This window comes from Herpailurus yagouaroundi, unplaced genomic scaffold (assembly GCF_014898765.1).
Source record: "Herpailurus yagouaroundi ecotype Mexico unplaced genomic scaffold, PumYag 77, whole genome shotgun sequence".
NCBI lineage: Eukaryota > Metazoa > Chordata > Mammalia > Carnivora > Felidae > Herpailurus > Herpailurus yagouaroundi.
Window position 1 is genome coordinate 98,500,351 of NW_024412388.1, and position 18,010 is coordinate 98,518,360.

At 36.1% G+C, this 18,010-nt stretch overlaps 1 protein-coding gene across 4 annotated transcripts in view; it reads right to left on the reverse strand.

The window, feature by feature from the left end:
• TRIM33 (tripartite motif containing 33) overlaps positions 1 to 18,010 on the reverse strand; it is a 132,265-nt gene that overhangs the window by 36,130 nt on the left and 78,125 nt on the right. For all 4 annotated transcript variants that reach the window (XR_005788898.1, XM_040471380.1, XM_040471379.1 and 1 more), the window contains exons 5-6: positions 2,870 to 2,986; positions 129 to 243 (exon numbers count right to left, since the gene is read on the reverse strand). Coding sequence is in view for 3 of the 4 variants with exons in the window: in XM_040471380.1 (XP_040327314.1) it covers positions 129 to 243; positions 2,870 to 2,986 (232 nt within the window). In the remaining variant the exon portion in view is untranslated. The remainder of the gene's footprint in view (positions 1 to 128; positions 244 to 2,869; positions 2,987 to 18,010) is intronic.

Consider the following 18,010-nt stretch of genomic DNA (forward strand, 5'->3'; position numbering starts at 1 on the left):
AAAAATGTTTTTAATTTGTCTTTATTTCCATACCCCCCCAACCAATCTAAAAGACCTTTCAATAAACATTAAAAACAGCTAAAGAGCAAGAGAAGCAGTTGTTGTTTTATTTTGGTTTTGAACCATACCTCTAGCTGCTGTAAGAGAGATTTTCCTTTCTTATTAATTTCATTGATAAGGGTGAAAATGGCCACTTTAATTTCCTGTTCTACTCGTTTGTTAGTCTCATTTACTTCTTTTATCCTGAATAAGAGAAATGCATCATTAGGTTATCAACTTATCCTATGTCTCTGAATCATCAACTGTTACAGAAATTCATCCAACTGGGCACTTAAGCAAGTAATTAAAATGAAACCCTTGTCAAAATGTACAACTTATGTTTCGGTAGACCTGAGCACTCAGTTTGGTCTAAACAAGTTATTTATACAGACAAAGAATGGATTAAATATTTAGTAATTTTAAATTAAATTCATAAAGGTAGTTTATTAATCTAGATGGCAATCTCCTTTAGCTCCTGTGACATGAATGTGATATATAAACATCTGACATCAACAACTGCTATTTAGTGTCAAATCTGGCACACTGGATCTACTTAATGCTTTTCAAAAACAATGTGCAAAAGAACAATGTTACAAACAGTAATTATCTGTTGAAACAATAAGAATTAAGCTTAGCAGCATTTATTTTCACTTACAACTTAACCACTTAAAATGTGCCCCCTCCTTCCATAGGTTCTTCTCAAAATAATTTTCCTACTATATAGAAGTAAGGGCATAAAACATTTTCAATCCAGTTTTAAAAGAGTTCGATGTTTTAGAATAGGAAGGTTTCAGCTGCAAAAATGAAATTGCTGATACCTATTTCATTGGTGGGGGAGAATCCTACCCATATAAATGTATAAAATGTTAAACAACCAAAGAACGTAGCCTTCAACTTTTATACATTCTAACTTCTTTACAAACTATTACCCACACTTCCAACCTCTAAACTGTCTTTTCAAATTTGAGTAATAATATAATTTTCCCTCCTTTGTCTATACCTCAGTGCTTGTTTGGGCACTTATTTGAAAATTTTATTCAATTTTGTCCTTATTAATGTGATTGGAAAATGTCTTTTTAAAAATAAGACTGCTGCTTACTAATGATAACGTAGGATTCTAACTTAAAATGACTCCGCCAAATAGTAAAATTATTAAGCTTGCTAAAAGTAGTGAACAGTTAGCCACTGTCAGACTCCCTTTGGTTTAAGCATGTCTACTACATGTTCAATTGTGAAGGAAGAAATCAATGTACATTAAAAAATGGAGATATAGGTCATTATGTGTCTAAAGGGAAAGAAACATTGGAGATTTCAATACTTTAAAAAAAAAATGTTTCTGGAGATGAAATCATGAATTTCTCCAACCCTTTGCAATTTCGTAACACATAAACTTCTTGTTCTACTTCTCTATACATAGATTCAGGAACATATATACAAAATATGTACAAAACATATGTACAAAAATATGGGACTGCCATATGAATCAAGTATCTTTTCTTTGAAAAGGACATCCATCTGTAATTTATAAGACAGCTAGCTATCCTCTCCAATATCACCCACAACATATCAGCAGTATTACTAAAACATCCTGATATTTTCATAAGAATTAACCATCCATAATTAGTGCATGTAAAGTATATACAGTTCACCCTGAGCAAAGTGGAGGTTAGGAGCACCTATCCCCAGAGAGTCAAAAATCCATGTATAACTTTTGACACCCTAAAAGCTTAGCTAATAACCTACTGTTGACCAGAAGCCTTACCAATAACATAAACAGTTGATCAACACATATTGTGTATGCTACATGCATTACACACTGTATCCTTACAATAAATAAAGCCAGCTAGAGAAAGGAAAAAGGAAAAATGTTATATTTATGGGGGGGGGGGGGAGCCGCATATAAATAGACCCACACAGTTCAAACCCATGTTGTTCAAGAGTCAACTGCATTGTTACATATTACCTACAACCTTGGAGTACACTTTATTTTCTTTTGGTATCACTTCTTAAGATGAAAGTTCTGCCACCTTATAGTCTAATGTATAATGCGCTATTCATTCATCTATTTAATATTTTTAAGTATTGCCATTTTAAATAAAGTAATTAATTTTAATATTCTAGAAATACCAGAAGTCTCAATATTCGTGAAACTGAAAAAAACTTACTAATCCTATTCATACCTCCAGGAATATACTGATTTTAATTATGCCAGCTCCAAGTGTTCATCTTTCTACCCCAAGAATCCTCATCTTGTTAATGTACTCACTTATGGAACTTATTCCAACTTGCCTATCAATAAGTTTAGTTTTTTGAGAAATTAACCTGAATAGAATTTTTAAATGCTGACGGGATTACTGATAAAAATAATAGCAATGGTCAAAATTTGAGAGTTTACTATGTGCCATAAAGTGTGCTGTTACATACAAGTTATAATAATAATTCTGCGAGAAGTAGTGTCTTTAAAAATGCTTCTTTTACAGGAGACATTCTTCATAGTCTCTCCTCTATACTATGTCAACCACACAGTTAAAAGTTTTATAATTCAACTCTACATAGTAACTGCTTTTTCCATCGTTAACTAAGTCTTTACAAAGAATAGAGTTTTACTGATTAGAAAAGAGTTAAAGATGTATTTTAAGAGTATTCAAAATTTTGGTGAATTAAATCTTAATTAACACATATCATAATCCAAACTCAAACTTCTACATATATTTACCCTTCTAAAAATGTTTTCTATATATGCTTAATACAGAAGGGAAACAAATTTAAACGATCTAGTGTGTATAATAATTTTTAAAGTGAAATTATGGTTTTAAGGCAACACACTTACCTGTTCTGCACCTGAGTAGCTGCAAAATGAACATAATTCTTCTTCTCAAGAAGCTTAGCCAGTAGATTCTCAATTGCACCTTTCTGGTTTTGAAAAGCTTCTTCAAGAAACTGATACCTTAAAACAAAAACAAAACCACATTTAAAGCAGAATATTTACTATTGAAATTCTTAAAATGAAGAATTGCTACATGATTCAATCTTGAGACCATAACTTAAATTATCTGCATTCTATGCTGGCCTCACACACCCTACCATGAGCAACTTTTAACTACCAATCCCTTCCCTTCTGACCCACGCTTAAGAAGCTATTTATTGTAAGACCAGAAAAATTTACTTAAAAACTGTTCAAGTGCTCTTACATCAGAATTTTGATTCAGAATTACATTTTTTTTTTCAAATTCAAATACTGGAGAAGCTTGTATACATTTTATATCATAAAATCTGTAACATTACAGAAAATACTTTCAAAGGTGGGAAAACTACCCATAGCTTTAACATCATAAAACCACTACTAACTACCACGGTTATATTCCTTAGTCTTTTTATTATGCATTTTATTTTTATTTATTTTTAATTTTTTAATATTTATTTTTGAGAGACCGAGGGAGAGAGAGGGAGAGAGAGAGAGACAAACACTGAGTGTAAGCAAGGGAGGAGCAGAGATAGAGGCAGACACAGAATCTAAAGCGGGCTCCGGGCTTTGCCTTCGGCTCAGGTCATGATCTCATCGCTCATGAGTTCGAGCCCCGTGGCAGGCTCTGTGCTGACAGCTCAGAGCCTGGAGCCTGCTTCAGATTCTGTGTCGCTCTTTAACTCTGCTTCACCCCCACTTCATGCTCTGTATCTCTCTCAAAAATAAGTAAAACATTAAAAAAATTTATAAATAAAAAATAAAATACAAGTGTAATCATAATGTATACACAATTTTACATGTAATTTTTATCTTGTCTTTACATTCATTACTTGAAATAATTTTTCAGCTCCCCATACTATATTAGTCAAAATTTTCCAAAAGAGTTGTATCAATTAAAAATCACCAACACCAGTTTTATAACTTTGTTAACATGAGTGGTGTATGTTAGTATTTCCTAATATTATTACAGTGAAAATTTGGACTCCATAGTAAAGACTACAGTTCTTTGATTACTAGGAAGGTAGAATGGTTTTCTTTGCTGGTTTTATTTCCTTTGTGTAAATTGCTCATTAAGTCAACAAATATTTTTGGGATTCTTCTGTATGCTAGGGAATACATGAGTAAAAAAATAAATAAATCCATTATTCTTCATATTCTTGTAATAAATAGGCACACATATGAAATGACACCATACGGTGATAAGAGCTATAATGGAAATATATATAGACTGAAAAAAGAACATAATGCTTAAGTCAGCCTTGATACCAAGGAAAGCTTCACAGGGAAGTCAAAATAATATCCTATACTAAATGCAGAGGCATATTTGGGGAACTACAAAGACTTCAATTTAGCCAATGAAAGCCATGCAAAGGTCAGAATAGGAGATAATAATTAATAAAATCCAGAATCGGACTGTGAAGGGCTGGGTATACCATGCTAATATTTGGATTTTATCTTCTCAGTAATGGGAAACCCTTGAAAAATTCTAACCAAGATGTAATAATCAGATTTATGTTCTAGGAAATTCATCAGACATAGAAAAGGTAAATCTGAAAAGGGAAAACAGGATGATCAGCTAGAACTCTTTGACAATAACTCAGATAAGGTATCAAAACATAATACAAGCTAGCATAGTTGCACAAACAAGCTTAGACAATGGAGATACCAGCATCTACGATGATTTGGGAGTTTACATGGCTCTAGTTAAAGTAAGGTCCATAGGATTACCTAAAATTAAACGCCTACCTAAGGCACGTGCAAAATGCCACTGGAAATGAGTTCAACATACTGACAAAGTTACAACTGTCTATGTAGCTACTAAAATCACTAAAGTAAAGGCAGGAACTGGTATTAATAGGAAGACTATGAGCATCTAGATGTTTGTGTCTTCAGTGAAGATCTCAATCAAGGGAGAAAAGGCCATGGAAGTTGTGACCACTAAGGAAAGTTTGGTAAGATGAAGGAAAGTTTCACAGCGCTAGGTTCAGGAGGAAAAGGAAAAATGGAGGGCAGCAGAAAGCAAAATGTAGAGCAATATAAGGACTGGTGTTACAGAGCAAGTGAGGTTTTTATTTTGTGCAATGATTCGAAGAATTTTTTATTGTAGTAAAATATATATAACAAAATTGACCACTTTATGATTTTTAAGAATTTCTTTAAAGCAAAAATAACCCCACCCATGTATAATGTAAAGTCTAGCACTTGTATACCTTGTATTATACCTTTGAAGGTATTAAGTAGCACAAAAGGACAAGGGTATTTTAATTTCAAAATAAAACTATCTACTATAAGACAGGTAACCTAAAGATTCCTGTTTCATTTCATTCTTTCATTGAAGAACATTTGATTTATTCCATAATAATTTCTCCATATCCAAAATAAAATTTTACTTTGTTAAATCTGTACAAATGAAGTGGGAATATGAGATTACCATGCTAACCTTTTAAACTCCGTGAGCTTTAGATTGGGAGGAAGAAAGATCTTTGTGACTCTGTCTAATTTGATTTTGAGTTAGATTATGTCATAAATAGAAAGGCGTTTGGTAGAAAGGTCAACTGGTATCGTAATTCACAACATTTTAATTTGTAAAATTTAACCCTGTACAAATGTATTTCTCTTTTCACCTAAAAATAAATGTTTTAGAATCTTGCTTCTAGAAATATCTTCTTGGGGCACCTGGGTGGCTCAGACGGTTAAGTGTTCAACTCTTAATTTCGGCTCAGGTCATGATCTCACAGTTCATGTGATCAAGCCCTGTGTCAGGCTCCACACTGACAGCCCAGAGCCTGTTTGGGAATAGCTCTCTCCCTGTCTCTTTGCCCCTCCCCTGCTCACATTCTCTCTCTCAAAATAAATAAATGTTTAAAAAAAAAAAAAAAGGGCACAGAAGTATCTTATTGATTCATGTGAGCAAGTAGTAAGCAAACACACTATGATATACCTACATTTAAGTATGTGTCCTTTCCTCCACTTATACAGGAGTTAACATCTGAGCTGGATGTTTTAAGGATAATTAAGAGTGCTTGAGATAAACTTTAGGAGGAAGGTAAGCTCTCTCTCGCTGGGAAAAAAAAAATCAGAATGTATAAAACTACACAGTTCTGAAGCTGTCATTTTCAAGATTAAGGAAAAGAAAGCAAAACTAGAAAAGTAGAGAAATGCCAGATGTTAAAAAAAAGACTTGCACATTTTGCTTAAACTGCCTTCAGATAATAAATAATAGTGAACAATTAAGAGCTTGAATGAATAGTGATAATCAGATTTGTCTCTGTTCATTTGTTTAATTTCAATTATATACTCAGAAGAAAAAAATGGAGCTTGAACAACAAAAAAGCAATATGGAAGTAATTTTGGCTACAAGTTACTTCTGATTCTCTTAGCCAGAGTAACACTGCATTTTCAATCAAAATTATAGAAATGGGGAGGAAAAAAAGAATAACATATAAATAGATTAAGTATAATTCTGATTAACATGTAAATACACGAAAGCCATTTCTTAGGTGCTAATCTTGCATATGAAGCAGAAGTAGTGATTCTTAACCTGGGCTTCTACTCACAATGAGCTATATTCAGCATTTCAAAATGTGTAGGTAAAAATTACAGGTGCCCATGATTTAGCTACAACAGGCTAAGTAAGACTTTCAGTGGTTTGGGTTAGAATTATAGAAACGGAGTATACTAAATATACCACTGGTTATCTACTTTTGAACAGAAATCATCATCATGGATTATATGTGTTTTTTATTATTGAGAAATAAATTACTGTTTAATGCAGTTTGCTCAGAAATTCTTGAAAACATGGTTCTCATAAGTAAAGACTGGGAGATGAATAAGAACAGTTTTGTGTTTTTTTTTTAAATTTTTTTTTCAACGTTTATTTATTTTTGGGACAGAGAGAGACAGAGCATGAACGGGGGAGGGGCAGAGAGAGAGGGAGACACAGAATCGGAAACAGGCTCCAGACTCTGAGCCATCAGCCCAGAGCCCGACGCAGGGCTCAAACTCACGGACCGCGAGATCGTGACCTGGCTGAAGTCGGACGCCTAACCGACTGCGCCACCCAGGCGCCCCAAGAACAGTTTTTTTTTTTTTAAAAAGACTGAGGGGGCTCCTGGGTGGCTCAGTGCATTGAGAAACCAACTCTTGATTTTGGCTCAGGTCCTGATCCCAAGGTCATGGGACAGGGACCCACGTCAGGCTCTGCACTGGGTGTGGAGCCTGCTTGAGATTCTCTCTCTCTTCCTGTCTTCCTCCCTCTCCCCCTCTGCGTCACTCATGCTCTCTCTCTAAAATAAAAGTAAAAACTATGTTTTAAAAAAGGTAAAAAGACTGAGAGTCAATTATCTACTAACTTCAAACCATAACTTTTTTCAAAATGTTTATTTATTTGAGAAATAGAGTGCAAGCAGGGAAGGAGCAAAGAGAGAGAGAGACAGAGACAGAGAGACAGAGAAGGAAGGAGAGAGAGAATGCTAAGCAGGCTCCACTCTCAGCACGGAGACTGACTCAGAGCTCAATCCCACAACACTGGTATTATGACCTGAGCTGAAATCAAGAGTCAGACACTTAACCAACTAAGCCACCCAGACACCCCCAAACTATAACTTTTGAATGCACATTTAGTCTTACTAGGTCCTGAGCTGTACAGGGATGCTACTCACCAAGTAATCACAGTATTATTTAATAACTGTCAGCATGTAACAATTGATAAGATTTTACTCTGGCACTTCTAGAAAAATGTATCATCTTAGTTTATAACCAAACTAGTATCTAGGGAAACATTTTTTAAACCTGCCACATAGTAATTCTGACTCAGTTTCTTTTGTAATTCAGTACTCCATTTTAAAAATAACATAAAATTTTAAACATATGTTAGCAGTTCAATTCCACTGAACCTACCATCCATTTTCAAAAGTATCTATTTAGGGGCACCTGGGTGGCTCAGTCAGTTAGGCCTGCAACTTCAGCTCAGGTCATGATCTCACAGTTCATGAGTTCCACCCCCATATTGGGCTCTGAGCCCATTTTGGAAATCCTCTGTTCCCCTCTCTCTCTGCCCCTTCCCCACTTGGGCTCTCTGTCTCTCTCTCAAAAATAAACATTAAAAAAAATATTTTTAAAAGTGGGGTGCCTGGGTGGCTCAGTTGGGTAAGCATCTCTCAGTTTCAGATCAGGTCATGATCTTGTGGTTTCATGGGTTCGAGCCCCGCATCAGGCTCTGCACTGACAGTGTGAAGCCTGCTTGGGATTCTCTCCCCACCCCACCCCCGCCCCTCCCCCACTCACGCTGTCTCTCTAAATAAATAAATAAATATTTTTGGAGTATCTATTTATAGATAATTTTGTTGATACCCCCCACCACTCTATCTTCAAGATTACTTTGAAATAAGTCCCAAACATCATATTATCTATAAGCACTTATCAATGTATAGATAGCAATAGCTCTTTTGAGAACTTACTTATGTTTTCAGGTGTCTTGTGCTAAGTATCCTACATGGATTCTCTCATTTAATCTTTAGAAAATTTAATGATGTATGTTCCATCTTCACAGTAACAGTTGAATAATTTGGATAACCCTCTGTGTGTTGGTTCTTCTTTAAACAAATTTATAATTAATATTTAGTTTACAGGACTATTTCAAGAATTAAATTGGTCAAAATACACAAAGCTCTTAATAAGCACAGTGCTTTGCTTACTGAAGCACCGTAAGGGCTTAAAATTAGTTGTCACTGCTATTTTTACCAGTAATTTAAAATGATTTGCATTGTAACAATGTAAAACCTCAATCCTTCAACAACAACAAAAAGTCTACTATGCACATAAAGACCTCATTTTTTTTTATTAAAAAAAATTAACGTTTATTATTGAAAGACAGAGAGAGTCAGTGTGTGAGCAGGGGAGGGGCAGAGAGAGGGAGACACAGAATCCGAAGCAGGGTCCAGGCTCTGAGCCGTCAGCACAGAGCCTGACATGGGGCTCGAACCCACAAACCGCGAGATCATGACCTGAGCTGAAGTCGGACACTTAATCAACTGAGCCACCTAGGCGCTCCGAGACTTCATGTTTTTAAGAAAATTTTAAAATGAGACTATGTTCCTTACTTAAGGCTCTATATGAAGGGGAAATGATAATAAGCCCTAAGAGTTCAGGAAGAATTGCAGAGAGTAGGAACTCTGAGCAACTATGGGAACCTAAAAGGGGAGAAATTTCAAGAAAACTTGAAGACATTAGGATTCTCACATAAAGAGAACAGGGAATGAAAGCCAACTTTAATTAAATCTCAAAGGGCACACAGTGACATCAGCTGATACTGCAGTTATGGAAGACTTCAGTAAGACAACAGGCTATTACTTTCTAATGCTGTCTTCAAATTCATGGATCTTTTCTTCTACAATGTCTAATCTACTGTTAATCCAATCCAAAATCAAACAGAGAAAAAAATGAGGGTGGGAGGAGCAGAAGAATAGTGAGTGAGTTTGGGGACACCTGTGATAACTCTAATATATGTATAACTGGCATCCCCAAATGGGGAGAGGAAGGAGGAAAAAAATATTGGAAGAAATTCTAATAATGGTGTAAACTTTTCCAAATTTGATAAAAGAAAAAAAAAATAGCCTTACAGATCTAAGAACTTCAATATCCGCCAAGCACAAGAAACATTAAGAAAATTACTCTTGAGGTATATTGTTTCCAAATTGCTTAAAGCCAGTAATAATCTTAAAAGTGGTTGGAAGGGAAAAAAACATACATTATATACAGATGAATAAAAACAGAACAGACTTCTCAATGGAACCAGTGCAAGTCACAGAGTGGAGCAGTACCTTTAAATTACTGAAAGAAAACTGTCAGCAAAGGACTTAGTTATCTAGCAAAATTACCTTTCAACACAAAGGTGAAACTTTTGGGGATGAAAAATACACTCACTATTTTGACTGTGATGATGCTTTCCCATGTGCATAGCTACACCACATAAAAGAACTATCACCTCAGTGTAAAGATGTAAAAAGAGTAAACACTTCTAAGGGACTAAACAAAAGTTACAATAATGCTGTGGAAGACAGAAGGAAAAACCCTTAGAAATAGAAGCCACAAAGCACCACATACGTTGATTTTTAAACAAAGTACACATCATCTGGTAGTCCAAAACAATGTTCTGGAAATGTAAAGGCCCCAACTGGTAGTGCTTCTAGGCACTAGCAAAAGGAAATCAATCCTTTAATGAGAAAACCATCATAATTCTAGACAAAGAATCTGCATAAATAATTTTTCAAGTAAATGAAAAGTTCTTACTTTACAAAAGCCATATATATAAGGAAATGAGTAAAAATCAACAGGAAAACAAAGAGGAAGAAAAGACCCACTAACAGAAGCAAAATATCTATGTTTACTAAATTTAAAGAATGAAACAGCTAGCAAATGGTCGGGCAACTATTTAAAAAGATGAGGAAAGAATACAAAGGTGCTGTATACTTTTTTTGATAACATATCTCAACATAAAAAGGTTTTAAGAGGGGGTGGTGTTTGGCTGGCAGATTTTAACATTTTTAAATGTAATGGTATGATTTAATGGAAGTTTAGCATGGCTAAAAAGAATATTCATGAACTGAGATTGTTCAGAAGAAAATGCCTATCTTGCATTTTGAAACTAAACATAAGTTAAGAGACACGAAGAATGATATAAGGTCTGATATACATCTAACTGGAGTTTCAGAAGGAAGGACAAGAACAGATGTAATATTTGGAGAGATTACTGATGAAAGACATAATCCAAAGATTGAGAAAACCAAAAAAGCAGTAGTTTTAAAGAGCAGTCAGAAAACAAAAACTGGTTACCTTCAAAGAAAAACAAAGTTTACTGACCTCTTAAGAACAAAAAGGCAATGTGCTTGTACAACTGACGTGCTAACAACAAAAATTAACTGACAACCCATACATAAAATGCTATACACAGCAAAAAAACTTCCAAAAGTGAGAGCGGAGTAAAGATACTTTTAGACAGGGGCGCCTGGGTGGCGCAGTCGGTTAAGCGTCCGACTTCAGCCAGGTCACGATCTCGCGCTCCGTGAGTTCGAGCCCCGCGTCGGGCTCTGGGCTGATGGCTCAGAGCCTGGAGCCTGTTTCCGATTCTATGTCTCCCTCTCTCTCTGCCCCTCCCCCATTCATGCTCTGTCTCTCTCTGTCCCAAAAATAAATAAACGTTGAAAAAAAAAATTAAAAAAAAAAAAAACAAAAAAACGTAACTCTTTAAAAAAAAAAAAGATACTTTTAGACAAACTGAAACCCTAGACTCTTACTAAAGAAGATTCTAAAAATAATAAAACTTCAGGAAAAGAAAACGACTCAACATGAAAGGTCTTAGAACCAAGAAGGAAAAAATAACAGACATGTGGCAAAGAAGTGGGGTATCTCTAAAACACTATATACAATTAAGAATATTTGGCAACAGAGGGGCACCTGGCTGGTTCTGTCCATAGAACATGTGACTCTTCATCTTGGGATTGTGAGTTCAAGCCCACAATGGATGCACAGATTACGTGAAAATATTTTTTAAAAGAAATAAAAATAAAACAATGGATAAACTATAGCCAAGAAGCTCCCAAACTTTCTGAATCTTGATGCCATTTAGTGTCTCAGCAAGTTTTTTTTACAGAACTAAAAAAAATACCTAGTGGTTCCAGGGTGCCTCGATGGCAGGTAAGCAACTGACTCTTGGTTTCAGCTCCTATCATGATCTCACAACTTGTGAGTTCAAGTCCTGCATGAGGCTCTGCGCTGACAGCACAGAGCCTGCTTTGTATTCTCTCTTTCTCTGCCCCTCCTCTATTTATGCTCTCTCAAAAATAAATAAACAAACATTTTAAAAAGAAAGAAGGGGCACCTGGGTGGCTGAGTCACTTAAGCATCCAACTTCTGCTCAGGGAATGATCTCATGGGTTCGTGGGTTCAAGCCCCGCATCAGGCTCTGTGCTGACAGCTCAGAGCCTGGAACCTGCTTTGGATTCTGTCTCCCTCTCTCTGCCCTTCCACCTCTCATGCTCTCTCTCTCTCAATTGTAAGTAAGCATTAAAAAAATTCTTTTAAAGAAATAAAAGTTTCATTTATCAAGTAGTTAGATATAAAAATACACCAAAAATCTAGATTTGTAAAGATATTTTAGTCACTCCTTACACTGTATTTTTAAGTACTTCTCTGTATATATGATATCATGTTGTGACTTTAAAACTTTTTAAAAGTATGCAGTCGTTAGTGATATGCACTGAATTCTTCTAATTGCCAGAAAGCATTCAAAGGGTAGGGATACCGCAGTAAACAAGATAACATATGGTATTCTTCTTCCTTCCCTTACATCCTGAGTAAGGAGAAAACAAAAATTTAAATAGAGTTGTGATAGAGATGACATGAGTGACAAAAAACTCTAGAACAGGAACACAGAAAAGGGTTCTTGAAGAGTCTATACGGAGATCTCAAAGATAGCAACCAAGGGCACCTGGGTGACTCAATTGGTTGAGCATCCGACTCTTGACTTTAGCTCAGGTCGTGATCCCAGGGTGGTTGGATCAAGCCCCACATCAGGCTCCTCACTGAATGTGGAGCCTGCTTAAAATTCTCTCTCTCTCCCCCTCTGCCCCTCTCCCCCCAGCTCTCTCTCTCTCAAATTAAAATTTAATTAATTAAAAATAAATAAAATAAATTTTTAAAAGATAGGAACCAGCCATGCAGAAATCATAGATAAAACCATCAATGATCAGAATCATGTCTGCACCGCTGCAAAGGAAAATGACCAAGCAATGGAGTTTTTACTTTTGTAATGATTTACCAATTAACATTTTTACCAACACACATCTTTGTGTGGGTAACTAATTACTTTGCTAAATGGGTAACTAATTACTCTGAATAGGTTTATTTCTCAAATCTTCTCTCCTGATATTCCTCTCATTTAAGCTAACTCTTAGCCATACTCAATTCTTCTTTTCTAGTCATAAACAATCATTCTGCTGGGTAAGTGAATCTGAGGCCTAGGTATTTGATAGGCACACAAACTATAATACTAAAAGTACCCTTTTTACCCTGCACATGCAAAGAGAGACAGAGACAGACAGACAGACAGAGAGAGAGAGAGAGAGAGAGAGAGAGAGAACACACACGTGCATGCAAGGGTGGGACAGAGATAGGGAGAGAGAGAATCCCATGCAGGCTCAATCTCATGAACTGTGAGATCATGACCTGAGCCAAAATCAGATGCTTAGCCAACCGAGCCACCCAGATGCTCCTAAAATTAACTTTTTTTCTGCAAAACCAAAAAGGAATGAATTTTATTTTGGAGTTAACTGCTAAAGTGAACTACTACTGAGCCATATTTTCAATCTCAAGTCTCACATAGACTGTAAGACTCCAAGATAGCAAAGACCATCTCAGTATTTTTTATTACTATACACAGTCATCACCTAGCATGATACCTGGTATATGGTGAAGATTCAAATATTTACTACACAAAAGAGCTGAATGGATACGGAATGAAGTTCAATATACAAGCTACTTTTGTCCAACAATATACTACATGAAAACAATATATCTGGATAGGAAATCTTGATTTATCATCACAGCTCTGAATCTAGGTCCCTGAGAAAATTGAGGATATATATGAATTTAGGTGTCATTTTTACCATCAATTTGGATGTTATCTGAAATCTTTTTGAACTTTGCAAAAATTTACAGAAAAACTTAAAACTGAGTTTGGCAAAGGTTCTTTAAGGTAGAGGTTATTGACCTTCACTGAATAACAAAAATCACCTGGTGTGATTTGCCAGTATTTTTAAGATACTATAAAAATTTTTTATACCCAAAATATAACTTAAGATTCTTATTTAACCAGTGTGCAGTAGGACTATGGCATCAGTATTTTTTTAAAGCTCTCCAGGTAGGTCTACATCAAGGACTGAAACATATCTGCTCTAAAGCTGATTCATCCATCTTATCTACCCACCCATTTATCTATTTTTCAATATAAAAGCCTAATTACAAGAAAAGTTCTTTCTTAGGAAAATCTTTTAGAAAAATTTCACTTATATAGTTCTATTCAAGTGACTTCTATTATAAACTATCCTGTTTATAGGCCCCACCAGGCCTATAAACGATAATGGTAGGAAAGTAATATGTGAAACTATAACTATAGTTATATATACATATAAATAAGAAAGAAATATGTGCGGCAACTATATTCAGTCACAGGACTACAGGCAATCCTTTAGAGAGCCCCACCACCATCCTGTGCATTGAAAACTTCAGGATAACTGGCACAGAGAACTGGAGACCAAACAGAGCCCAGAAGTCTGAGCTGAGGAGGCAAGAGGCAGAAGTCAGAATTTGGGACTACTGAGCAGCTGGAATTCGTGAACAGGACACTGGAATGGAGGAAGCCATACAGGGTGAGGTTGGGGAGTAGGGGGGAAAAAGACACAAAATAAATGAATTCCTCACAAGTCCCTGGTCAATATCTGGGCTGTACATGCACAACACGAGATTATGCAAGGCTTAACAGGAGACCTTACTAGCTCCCAGTAAAAGCAAGCTCCTGGCAACCCAATTTTGTTCACTCTCCATATGCTAAGCCATTTATTTATTTTTTATGTTTATTTATTTTGAGAGACAGAGTGAAAAAAGGGGGGAGGGGGAATCGGTAGGGGAGGGGCAAAAAGAGGGAATCCCAAGCAGGCTCTGCGCTGTCAGCGCAGAGCCCTTCGTGAGATCATGACCCAAGCCAAAATCAAGAGTCAGATGCTTAACCAGCTGAGCTACCCAGGCGCCCCTAAGCCATTTAGCTTCATCCTGATCACAGGGCTTTTCCCAACCTGCATCTGACCCTTCACTTCTTTTCCTGTCTCCAGGCCAAAATCTTGTTCTCTCATTTTTCTGCAATGACCTCCTTCACTTCCCCTAGTTAGGTCCTGGGTTATCTTCTCTGTAATTCACCTACACCTCCCGCTTCCTTCACCCTGGGACTAATGCTCTTTCCATCACACCGGAAGTGATGCACTGTAGTTGGTGATGTACCGGGGTGGGACTAGGGTTTGACAAAGGAGACCCAGAGTGCAGAACATAAGGGGGCTCTGACTTTCAGATGGAGCAAGTGCAAGTATAGGGTGAGCCATGAAAAGGAGCCCCTCCTTATGCATTGGCTCTAAGCACCTTCCTTGCTTCACCCCAGTCCAAGCGCTGGTGATTAAGAGAGCAGTTGCTAAGAAACTGACTGTGGAACAGAGAAACTAGAGCCAAGCAGTTCTAAGAGACAGAATCCCACCTAAGCTAGTGGGGGAAAAGACTTTGTCTACCTCCCCAGGCAATCTACCTGAGAAACCAGAAAGGCCATATCTTAAAAGAAAAAACTGCGTTTGGAATAAATTCTATCCTAGGCCTATCCTGCCCCCACAAAGCCTAAAACCCTCACAAGATCTTCCAAGAAATAGAATTTAGAAGTTGAGTCCAACCAAGTTAGAGAGGCTTGGGAAATACCTTAGGCTTTCCTTAGATCATCCCTTAAAAAACAGAAAACCAAGCTTATACAAGGTATCAGGGTGATGAACCAGTAATTTAATTCCCTGATAGAACAATAATCAACAGTCTACAAAGGAAAATAAAAGAACCCAAAGTTTCTATAATAGAACATCCACAACTTCCAAACTTCAATTTAAAAAAATCACTAGGCATTCAAAGAAACAGTAAAATATAACTCAAAATAAAGAAAAATGTACTCAATAGAAACTGACACCAAAATGGTGTAGATGTTATATTTAGCAAAGACTTTAAGTGGGTTATATTTATTCAAAATTTAGGGGTGCCTGGGTGGTTCAGTCAGTTAAGCGTCCGACTCTTGATTTTGGTTCAGGTCATGATTTTATAGCTCATGAAATCAAGCCCTGCGTTGGGCTCTGCACTGACAGCACAGAGCCTGATTGGGATTCTCTCTCTCTCGCCCTCTCAAAATAAACAAATAAACAAAAAAACAAAACAAAACACAATTTATATGAAAACATCTTTTAGTGAGTGAACTAACAGAAAATCTGAGCGGAGAAAATAAACTATAAAAAGAGAAATGGAAATTCTAGAAAAGTGCAGTAACTGAAACAATTCACTGCATGGGCTTAGCAGCAAACAGAGATGGCTAAAGGACTAGTGAAAATGAATACAAATGAAAAATTATAAGTCTAAAAAAGAATAGATTAAAGGAAAATGATCAAAGCCTCAGGGACCCATGTGAGAAAAACAAATACCCTAACATACGAGAGTTATAGATTGAGAGTTCTAGAAGATTTCAATAATGGGGAGGGGGTGGGGCAGGGGCTTAAGGAAATAATGGCCAACATCCCAAATTTGATGAAAACCATAAACTTATAGACAAAGAATGTCAGTGAACCGCACTCAGAATAAACAGAATGAAATATGTATCTTAGAACATAATGGTCAAATGGGGGAAAACCAAAGAAAAAGAGAAAATCTTGAAAGTAGCCAGAGATGCACCAGACAACAGGGTGTTCAGGGAAGAACAATATGAATAGTATCATTAAAAACAAAGGAGGCCAGAATACAAATAATGACTGCTTTAGAATCTTTAAAGAAAAAAAAGTGTCAATCCAGAATTCTGTAACTAGTATAAACATCCACCTAAACTGAAGATTTTCTAATGAACATAAGCTGAGAATATTCACTGCAGCAGACCTACAAAACAATAAATATCCTGAAGGATATTCGTCAGGAAAGGGAAAATGATAAAAGATGGTAACTCATATAAACAGGAAGATATAAAGAAAAATAGAAATGGTAATAAATGGAAAAACATAAAATCTATAATTTTATTTTCCCTTCTCATAATTTCCTTAAAAGACAGCTATTTTTTTAAAAAGGCATCGTAAGGTAAGATTTATAAAGTATGTATGATTAAATGATATGGCATTAGTACAAAGGAAGAGGGTCTGATAAACTGAATTATCCTTTTGTAAGGTTACTGTATTCGTAAAGTAGGAAATGATGATAAGGAGGCTGTAAGTTAAAGTTGTGTATCATGAGCCCTAGAGCAATCATTAAAAATAATAGAGCTTAAAAAGCTGAAAGTGGGGCTCCTGGGTGGCTCAGTTGGTTAAGCACCTGATTTTGGCTCTAGTCATGATCTCACGGTTTGTGAGTTTGAACCTCATGTCAGGCTCTGTGCTGACAGTGTGGAGCCTCTTGGGATTCTCTCTCTCTCTCTCTCTGCCCCTCCCCCACTCACACAAGTGCTCTCTCTCAAAATAAACTTAAAAAAAAAAACAAAAACCTGAAGGTGGATATAAAATGAAATACCAAAAACAGTTTATTAAGTTGAAACACAGCAGGGAAAAAAAAAAAACACACACACACACAGAGAAAAGAAAAATGAAAAACAAAACTAAATGGTAAACTTAACCCTATCAATAATTACATTAAATGTCATGGGATTAAACACTCCAAATAAAGGAATAGGGGCCTCTACAGGGCACCTGGCTGGCTCAGTTGCAAAAACAAGCAACTCTTGAATTCAGGGTCATGAGTTCGAGCCCCAGGTTGGGTGCAGAAATTACATACATACATACATACATACATACTTTTTAAAAAGAGCGAGGGCCTCCCAATTAAGATACAGAACAAGTACCCTTCAATTATTTAATTAAAAATTGATTTCTATGAAAATAAAAAGATAGAACTAACATCCTATATTCAGGCAGGCCTATTATACCTTTTTTTTTCCTATATCTAAATTAATAAGTATTTGCTGATAGATGAAATGTCTAAATGTGTGTCAAATACTGTTCTAGGCTCTTGGGATGCAATAAATAAAATAAAGACACCTATCCTCAGGAGCTTACATTCTAATGGGAAGTACACAAAAAATAAGTTGTAAATTACAGAACAAGTTTAGAAGGTGATAAGTACAACATAAAAAAGGAAGGAAGGAAGGAAGGAAGGAAGGAAGGAAGGAAGGAAGGAAGGAAGGAA